Source organism: Sinocyclocheilus rhinocerous, unplaced genomic scaffold (genome assembly GCF_001515625.1).
Source record: "Sinocyclocheilus rhinocerous isolate Xijiao unplaced genomic scaffold, SAMN03320098_v1.1 scaffold892, whole genome shotgun sequence".
Taxonomy (NCBI): Eukaryota; Metazoa; Chordata; class Actinopteri; order Cypriniformes; family Cyprinidae; genus Sinocyclocheilus; species Sinocyclocheilus rhinocerous.
This window is the reverse complement of record NW_015642825.1, coordinates 777,874-787,576: the sequence shown is the minus strand read 5'-3', so window position 1 is coordinate 787,576 and position 9,703 is coordinate 777,874. Positions and strand designations below refer to the sequence as shown.

The following is a 9,703-nucleotide window of genomic DNA, read 5'->3' as shown; positions in this document are numbered from 1 at the left end:
TATTTTTTTTGGGAAAGAAATTATAGAAATTATACTTTTATTTAGCAAGGATGCTTAAAATTGATCAAAAGTGATGATAAAGGCATTTATAATGTTACAAAAGATTTCTATTTCAGATAAATAGTGTTCATATCGATATCGGAATTATATCGTATCAACCGAAATTAAGAAATATATCGTGATATCAATTTTGGCCATATCGTCCAGCCCTACCATAAACAGCCGCTACCCCCACCAGAGTATCTGTCAATCCTATCCAGATGAAAACTAGGCCACTTCATGCTGCTCCTGCATGAAATGACATGAAGCTTCTCAGATCATCTGTTCTCCACCGCTGTCTTCTGTACATCCAAACAAAAGCCCCACATACAAACGACAGAACGTACTGGGACAATAGAGCTCCAACGCAAGGGCAAAGTGCACATCACAGAAAATTTCCTCTCTCGCTCTGCTCATTTCCTCTGCTAATAATGAGAGGAAATACCCTGCCCCTCAGCACTCATAACAGAGCACCAGATCTCCAGAGCCAGAGAGCACAAGAGCTAGTCATTAGATAGATTTGAAACAGTACATTACCTGAACATTATCCTCAGACACTTCAATCTCAGCGGTGTAAATATAATCCACCAGCTTCAAGAGCGTCTGTCCATCAACATCCCTGATCTCCACATGGTGAGCCTTGCTTTCACTCATGTCACCTGGACTCATCAAGCACGACACAGAATCAGACACGAACTCTTAATCAAAGATCTTAAAACTGTTCAAATAAGGCTTAAAAAAGGAAGAATGAACACCTTGTTTATTTATGCAGAAACAGTTTATTTATATATAATAATATTACTCATGCTGCTACAAATACCTTGCAAATAATTAGATGGTCAATCTTCACCAAAGTGATAGTTCACCCAAAATCAAAATTCTGTCATTTACTCGCCCTCATGTTGTTCCAAACTTGTTGTACTTTCTTTCTTCTGTGAAACATAGAAGATATTTTGATAATCACAGTATTTTTGTTCGTGTCAGTGGGCACCAAAACGGTTTGGTCACCAGCATTCTTCAAAATATCTTCTTTTGAGTTTTCCAGCTTGGAACGACACAACGGTGAGTAAATGATGACAGAATTTTCATTTTTTAATTTAGAAATCATAATCGCAGATCTAAACTAAGTGTTGAAGAACATCAGAGTGCCGTGAGGAACATGTGGCTCACGTCAGTGTGAGAAAAGCATTAGATTGTGATGTAGTACCTGTGAACATGGCGCAGAAGTAAGGACTGCAGGACGCTAAAACTACTCTGTGTGCCGGTACCTCCACTTCACCCGCCACCAGCAGAACGTCACAAAGCATCCTCCGACTGTGATTAGGAAGAAAAGAAAAGAAAACTAAGGATCTAGACGAGGACTGCTTTTCCCAAACGTATCGTATGCCCACAGAGATCGTAGAAGCCATTGGTGCCAACAGTCTCTACGATGCTTTTGGGAAATGTAGGCCAGAAATATCTTGTGGACATGCAGCCTACACTAACACGACTGATAATTTACTTCAGGTCAAGTCAGATTTAGTTGTATGGTGCTTTTCACAATACACGTTGCAGAAAATAATGATTTTAATGTTCATAATATCTTAATATCGCCATGTCTTACGCATTAAATCAATCAGCTGAGAAAATATTGATATACTACTCTACTTTATGGAATATGTGCGTAAAAATTCCATAAATTGGTATTCCCATTCTATACAATGTATTTATACATTGCATCTAATTTGCATATTAATGTGTTCTTGGGGCAAACCATAATGAAAAAATAAGTGTAATAATGGGAGTAATAACTTGGCATCATTTTCATAATATCATCTCATATTTCATAAGAATATTGATCAATAATTTCGTTCCCTATTGACTTTTTGTGTTTCCCCAAAATGGCTGATTTAACATGATGTTTGTCCTGGTGTCCTCTACAGAAAACATGCATGAAAATTATAACCTGTTTCGCAACAAAACGCCATATTCCGATTTTAAACCCCATAACATTTTTCTGAGATGTTTTATTTACGACAAACAATTTGAAAATTACCCAGATTGAAATGATAATTACAGAACTTTATCATATTTCCCTAAGAGTGCTAAATTTGATAATTCTGTCAATATCAGTCATATTTAAAGACCAGGGAGAAAGTGTGTTTATTATAATCAAACCTCCAAACATTTGATATCTCTAAAAAGCCCTGAATGTGCTCTGTACAGGACATCCAGACTTAAAACTGTGTGAAATTCACTAAAATAAAATGTCCTCTACAGAGGACAAAATTATATGCCTGGGTCCCGTACATATCACTATTCTATATGAGTAATGTTATACTGTATGTATGCGGATAAAGTTGGATATACTTACATATCCAACTTAATATAAAGAACTGGGTGATATTGTTACATTTCGCAATATATATATATTTTTTTAATGGCAACTAGTTGAATTTTTGGACTTTTTTTTTTAAATATTATTATTAAAAATCCATTCCATATCAGTTTACCTCGAAATGTTAGGGGGGACGTGTCCCCATCAGTGTCTATAGAGGCTACCTGAATAACAAGGTGAAGTTGCTGAATAAGTTGCATCAGTTTACCAACCTTCTCAAGTCATTCATGAGCCGAAAGGCTTTCCTCATGTGTGTGTGACTGAAGGTGTGCAGCCCTGGGTCTTTGGCATCTTCCTGTGAATCCAAACTAGGCAGAGGACAAGGGACTCCAAATCTAATGAATGAATCAAAGAGATCTTTGCAACTAACATGTTTAATAACCAGAACTGCGTTTAATTACTTACGTGTTTAATGTTCTACCACAATAAATCCGTTTCTCAGCACAAACTAACTTCTATTAGCTTTCCGTGACAGTTCTTCTGCAGTTTTGATGATAAAGTCAGTTTACGGACCACCACATGATTAGCACGGCATTATTTTGAATGCCTGGTGAACTACTGGCTTGCTGGTACAGCAATTGTTCACACGTTTATGAAGGTGTCTACTCTCAATTTTACATATAACACTTAAATGTGAAGTATAATGTTAAAATACAGAGCGGATACACAACAGACCGCTAGCAATTTAGCCGCTAACGTTACTAATAGCAATTCAGAATGCGTTCTCTAGTTCGTTTTACGGTTCAAATAACAGCTTTATCCATTACTAGTCACGTCGGTTTCCTTGTTACCCCCAAGAAATAGTTAGTTAACTGCATCTTTCTTTTCCCTTGCAGCACGTACTTACCCGTCACAGTCCATGTTTGAGCAGTGTCGCGCCAGGCAGTTGGCTAAAGTTAGCTTGCTACATCATTTTCGGCATGTTTTGTAAGTCTCAGGTATTCGGTTTATTGACGTTTGCGTTCGTTTAAAGCCTCAAGTCGAGTGCTGAACGTTTTCATCGGGGTGCTTCGTGCTCAGTGCGGTCTCTCGTGAGATGGCCGGGGTTGTTTACCTGACTGGTTAGCAGCTCGCGGCTCTCGCTGGGCTCACGGACTTTTACACCCGAAAACGTCGTAACGGTCCTCCATCATCATCATCGCGTCGCCTGGCAACAGTGACACAATCGTTCCACGATCTCCAAGGCGACTCTTCGGAGCACAACCAAGTCACATCACTATCATGATTCTGTGGCCCTTATCAGCTTTATTAAAGTTAATAATTTATACTGTTATAGTTTAAAGCTTGCTAAATGTTCATTTTCTAGCTTCTCTGTAACAACTTGATGCATTCAAACATTAATAGCAGACTCAAGAGTTATCCAGTTTTTTTATTGAATTCATCAGACATTCAATGCCAGGATTATTCTTGATTATTAATGATTCCTATCACTTCGCCATTATGCATTTGATTCAACTCCAGTCACAGGAACCGAATGCAGCTGCCTTCCAAGTACCATTATCTTGGCATCATCTTGGCACAGGTCTGTAAAAACAAAGAGAAGACACATTTTCCAGAGAAGAGCATGAAAGATTTAATCTCCTGGGACCCAGGCATAGACTTTTGTACTCTGCAGAGGACATATTTTAGTGAATTTCTCTGAGACCACAGTTTTAAGTCTGGATGTACAGAGCACATTCAGGGCTTTTTAGGGATATCAAATGTTTGGAGGTTTGATCATAAACACTTCCTCTCCTTGGTCTTTAAATATGACTGATATTATCAAATTTAGCACTCTTAGGGAAATATGATATTTTGTAATTATTTATATCTGGCTAATTTTCAAATTGTTTGTTGTAAATAAACATCTCAGAAAAATGTTATGGGGTTTCAAATCCAAATATGACTGTTACGAAACAAGGCATAATTTTCATACATGTCTTCTGTAGAGGACACCAGGACACACGGCATTGTTAAAGGGATACTCCACCCCAAAATGAAAATTGTCATGAATCACTTTACCCTCATGTCGTTCCAAACCCGTAAAAGCTTTGTACGTCTTCGGAACACAATTTAAGATATTTTGAAAGAAAATATAAGGCTTGTGACTGTCCCATTGACTGCCAAGTAAATTACGCTGTCAAGGTCCAGAAAAGTATGAAATACAACGTCAGAATAGTCCATCTGCCATCAGTGGTTCAACCGTAACGTTATGAAGCGACGAGAATACTTTTTGTACGCGAAGAAAACAAAAATAACGACTTTATTCAACAATTCATCTCCTCTGTGTCTCTCCGCATCACCGTAGCGACATTTTAGCGAATAACCACTGAACGCAAGCAGCGTACGCTCTTCTGTCAGACGCGCTGCACTGATGCGGTGTTTTCGTTCAAATCAAAGCGTAAATACACGTAGAAATGTATCCTTGTCTCGCGGCTGACACAGAAGAGCGTACGCTGCTTGCGTTCAGTGGTTATTCTCCAAAATGGTGCTACGGTGATGCGGAGAGACACAGAGGAGATGAATTGTTGAATAAAGTCGTTCTTTTTGTTTTTATGGCAGATGGACTATTCTGACGTTGTCTTTCATACTTTTCTGGACCGTGACAGTGTAATTTACTTGGCAGTCAATGGGACAGTCACAAGCCTCCCGGTTTTCATCCAAAATATCTTAAATTGTGTTCCGAAGACGAACGAAGCTTTTACGGGTTTGGAACAACATGGGGGTAAGTGATTAATGACAATTTTCATTTTGGGGTGGAGTATCCCTTTAATCAGGCATTTTGGGGAGACACAAGATGTCAATGGGAAAAAAAATTATAGATCAACATAACACTTTTTCATTGTGGTTTGCACCAAGAACACATTAATATGCAAATTAGATGTGATCTGTATGGAATGGGAATAACAATTTATAGACATTTTATGCACATATTGCATGAAGTAAAACAGTATATCAAATCATTCTGTTATATCTTTCCTAACATAGTTGAGAATCGTCTTTGTTTAAAGTTTGGTTAAAAATAGCCTGAAACCTAAAAACTGGTGAATGAAAAAATAAAACATCGCATTTGCCTATACATGCATTATACACATACATTTCAAAAATGTCTTTTCTCCATTTGTTTCTTATGCTCCAACCAATGTCATGACAAAAAAACTTTTTTTTCTGGTTCTCAGGAGGTTAAACATGCTAAATGTTTCCAAGCAGAACCATATTTATTGCAATGTACGCTCCCATGAGTTGATAAAATCTAAATCTCAACCTCACAAAAAGATCATGGTAAACTCAAAAGAATTATGTAATCTAATATTTTGATTTAAAATCACTGAAATGCGAGACATTGTCAGGGCTCAACTTCTTAAATCTTACCATGGGCATCTTGCCTCTCGGAGGTCCATGCACATGCGCTCCTATGCAAACTCTGCTAGAACGCAGACGGACAAAAGGAAAAACTGTCAATATAATTGGTGTGACTGACTGTAGAACAGATTTTTTTTTAAAAACCTGCTTACCAAACTCACTGGAGCTCTTCCTTCATCTTTCAGAGCAACTGGATTCACAGCCGCAGCAGAGGTTCATCAAGCGGCCGCGCTTAGAAGTGAGATTTTATTTAAATCCTTCCATTGCATTCCCTCTGTGGAAAATGAAGACAAATGCAGATGCATGTAAGTGTCAAGTCAACAAATGGTGTCCTGAAACATGTCTATCTACACAACCCCTTCAGATTTACACACTGTGCCTTTAAGAAGGGTCTATGTAGGAGGAGTGCTTTGAAAATGACAGCAGCACATCTCACTTTTGAAAAGGCCAATGCCAAGAGGTTGTACAGTTGCATCTTCACTAGTCTCACTGAATTATCACTGCCCTCTTAGAGTGCCAGAAATGTAGGACAAAACACGAGCAAAACACCGAGATGAGGAGGGGAGGGGGATTGATAAGATGTAAAGTAAATAACTGAAAGCACAAACCTTGCTTAATAAATGCTGATCTCCTTTGCATTTGATGTCATTAATATCTGGAACTAATGCATCAAGTATACAGGAACTATAAGCTCCGTTCTCCGGTTTGACCTTAAACTGGAAATCGGCTAAAATATTGGATTAAGACATAACTACATAGACCACAATCACCACATTGAACTACTTAGCATGTTCTAATTTCCACTTTTCCTCTAAGTTACATGGTCACCGCCAGTTAACGCCATTCACAGCTAGTATTTAGGAAATGCTGAAATAAAGTTGCATGCACGCTTTACGTTAACGACTCACAAATACCTGATTTCGTTCCAGGTGGATCCAAAGTATGTTAAAGACACACCTGATGTAATGTCTGGTGTATAGAGCATTTCTACAAACCTGGAAACCTGGTGCGATTATCCTATGGATTTTCAGCTGGGTTTCTACATCTCTGGAGTAGCCCTGGAGAATCCAATGACGTAGTAGTGGACACAGCTAAGGTATAGATCCATCTTATTTGATCACTAAAAGTATTGGAACAAAGCTCTAAACATATTTTGAGAATAAAGACAACATATGGTTGGGAAAATATTGACATCCCCACATGTCTGATGCAAAGAAAAGTCATTAATATGGAGCACTAGAGCCAATGCCTGATAAAGGCAAAGGGTGGCCTCCAGTTTTAGTCTTACCTAGATGCAAAGACAAAATCGCTACATGGGCCTCATACGTCAAAACCACCCAATAAATCTCAGCTAGTCAAACCATAATGGCTACGGAGTAATGACTTTTATTAACAGAAATACATACAGTTCAGTTGTATCTGAAATAAACAATATTCAATAGGTTATTCCGTTGAAGCAGTAATACAATGAGACAAGAGCATTTAAGTCCTTTACTAATTGATTAAACGGTAGAAAAACAACTCAAATCGGTCTTTAGAGTCCCGACCAAAAGGTTCACTGTAACACCAATGACAATATTTTCATAATGTGCTTTAACTATTTAACAAATTACACTAATTGGGAGGGGACACACGTTAAATCACTATATTAACGGATGTTGAGGGTTGTTTTAGTGAGCCTGAACATTCGAAGCTGAAACTAGTCCTTTTAACTTGCTACTTTTTTACTGAGACGCCAAAGAATTTTCTGTTTATTCCAACACGTTTCTTATGATAGGACGAACAACTTCTAGTTGCCATCGAGCCTAATTAAATAAAAGTTCAATCTTTCATTGGTTGGCAGCAGACTCTGCAGCAAGTGCTTTAATTGAGTGCAACAGTGCCCGTCCACTTTTTCAGCTGTCTTGGTTTTCTGGAGTATTTTCCCCCATTCATTTTTAAAAAGCATTTGTTAAAGAGTTATGATTCACTCAAACCAATCAGCTATGAGCCGAATCATTACAATCTTTGATTTGAAGCAAAAAAGTATTTGAAAATGGCAAAAAGAATACACAAAACAGGTAAATGCCGGAAAGTACTGCAATCCCAAGAAGCACTGCGAATGACAGATAAAATATTGATTTCAAGATATTGAGTGTGTATACAGAACAAACATTTTACGTTTATTGCAAAATATGCTAATTTTAATTCTCCGATTGGAGATTTTATTTTTTGAAGAATCATGGTTAAATCACCACATATTTGCAAAATGAGTTGCAATAACGCTTCAGCAAAAGCATAACACCATTTAAACTTACAGTGGGTCTGTCTTGCCTCATGAAGAAAATGAATGGGATTTTTACTTCAGGTACTGCGCACTCAATACATCACGTGATATGCAAATAATGCCTGCTGCCAGCCAATGAATTTTTGAATCTCTACAGGGTTTCACTGCTATTGGCTCTCAATCAAAACCAGATTTATATATTAGTGCTGTCAAACAATTAATCGCGATTAATCGCATCCAAAATAAGTTTTTGTTTACATAGTTTGTTTATATATTCAATATATTTATATATAATATAAGAATATAAATATCTAAATGTATATACATGCAAATATTTTCAAAATATATACTGTATGTTTGTGTATTTATATATACATAATAAATATACACAGTACACGTATATTATGTAAACAAAAGATTTTATTTTGGTCGCGATTAATCGTTTGACAGCACTAATAAATGTTTTGAAAAAAGAACAGACACAATAAAGATACAATACATACACTAAAAGGAGAAAAACACATGCCTACTCTAATTAACAAGCAAAAATACTAATCTTAACTTAATCCCAAAGCACAAAAAAAAACGTGAGTAACAGTTTCGCGAACAGGTAGCCTGCCCCGGCCACCACTGGCCAGTCTTATAATAAGTAGAGATCCAGAGTAGTAGTCCTATGTCTTGCTGAAAAAAAAATTATCCCTAGTACTTCAGGGAAAAGAGCAAAAGGATGTGTAGTAACAGTAGCTGTAAGATGTTGAGTGAAGTCGGATAGGTGAGCCCTACCTATGATCTGCTAGGCTGGATAAGTTGTGAACAACTGAATGGAGCTTGAGTGTTTCAGTCAATGCCACGTTACGTTAAGGTGGCTCAATCTGGCTACTTAGCTGAAGATAATGTGTGGTCGAAACTGTGATGTGGGCTGGGGAAGGAGCTGCTCTTAATGTGAGACCTAATAAACGCTCCTAATATGAGCCTCCGTAACCCCCCCTGCCGTAACCACCACCACCACCACCTCCTCGGGAGTAAGGAGCGTTGCTTCTGCCCGAGTAATTACCTTTCATTGGGCCATAGCCAGAGGACTGCTGGCCATAGCCGCTGCCAAAGTCACTGTAGCCGTTACCACCGCCGTAGCCCTCCATTTGGTCCCCGTAGCCTCCCCCATACCCGCCGGAGTATCCGCCTCCGTAGCCGTCATTGCTCCCATAGCCGCCGCCGCCGCCATAGTTGCCGTATCCGCCGCCGCGCCCGCCGTAGCCGTTCTGCATTCTGCCCATCCCCCTTCCGCCGCGTCCGCCGCGGCCACCGCGACTCCCAGCAGCCTGCATCTCCTGCTTGGTCAGGGCTTTCTTCACCTCCACTTTATGCCCGTTAATAACATGGTACTTGAGCACCACGGCTTTATCGGCCGAGTCGTTGTCCTCGAAATACACAAAGCCGAAGCCCCGCTTCTTGCCGGTCTCTTTGTCCGTGATCACCTCCGCCTTCTCCACCGCGCCGAACTGGGAGAAGCAGTCGCGAAGGTGATCCTCCTCGATGTCGTCTTTAAGACCGCCGATGAATATCTTCTTCACCTTCGCGAGGGCCTCGGGCCTGCCCGCATCTTCCCGAGCCACGGCCCGCTTCAGCTCGACGTTGTTACCGTCCAGAACGTGCGGGCGGGCCGCCATGGCCGAGTCCGC

General features: G+C 39.4%; 2 protein-coding genes across 6 annotated transcripts in view; both read right to left on the bottom strand.

The window, feature by feature from the left end:
* The window catches only part of LOC107756704 (kelch-like protein 3), a 19,829-nt gene extending 16,238 nt beyond the window's left edge, over positions 1–3,591 (bottom strand). For 2 of the 3 annotated variants that reach the window (XR_001641852.1, XM_016573916.1), the window contains exons 1-4: positions 3,264–3,589; positions 2,629–2,751; positions 1,247–1,353; positions 577–698 (exon numbers count right to left, since the gene is read on the bottom strand). Coding sequence is in view for 2 of the 3 variants with exons in the window: in XM_016573916.1 (XP_016429402.1) it covers positions 577–698; positions 1,247–1,353; positions 2,629–2,751; positions 3,264–3,277 (366 nt within the window). In the remaining variant the exon portion in view is untranslated. Of the gene's footprint in view, positions 1–576; positions 699–1,246; positions 1,354–2,628; positions 2,752–3,263 lie in introns of all 3 variants that reach the window. The other variant, XM_016573917.1, reaches the window with a different exon arrangement.
* A 179-nt stretch (positions 3,592–3,770) lies between these two features.
* hnrnpa0a (heterogeneous nuclear ribonucleoprotein A0a) overlaps positions 3,771–9,703 on the bottom strand; it is a 7,555-nt gene continuing 1,622 nt past the window's right edge. Inside the window, exons 2-5 of one of the 3 annotated variants that reach the window (XM_016573915.1) lie at positions 9,079–9,248; positions 5,911–6,032; positions 5,768–5,822; positions 3,771–3,940 (exon numbers count right to left, since the gene is read on the bottom strand). In XM_016573915.1, coding sequence (XP_016429401.1) covers positions 5,977–6,032; positions 9,079–9,248 — 226 coding nt within the window. In that variant the 3' untranslated portion in view covers positions 3,771–3,940; positions 5,768–5,822; positions 5,911–5,976. Of the gene's footprint in view, positions 3,941–5,767; positions 5,823–5,910; positions 6,033–6,366; positions 8,280–8,720; positions 9,249–9,703 lie in introns of those variants that run through there. The other 2 variants (XR_001641851.1, XM_016573913.1) reach the window with 2 other exon arrangements.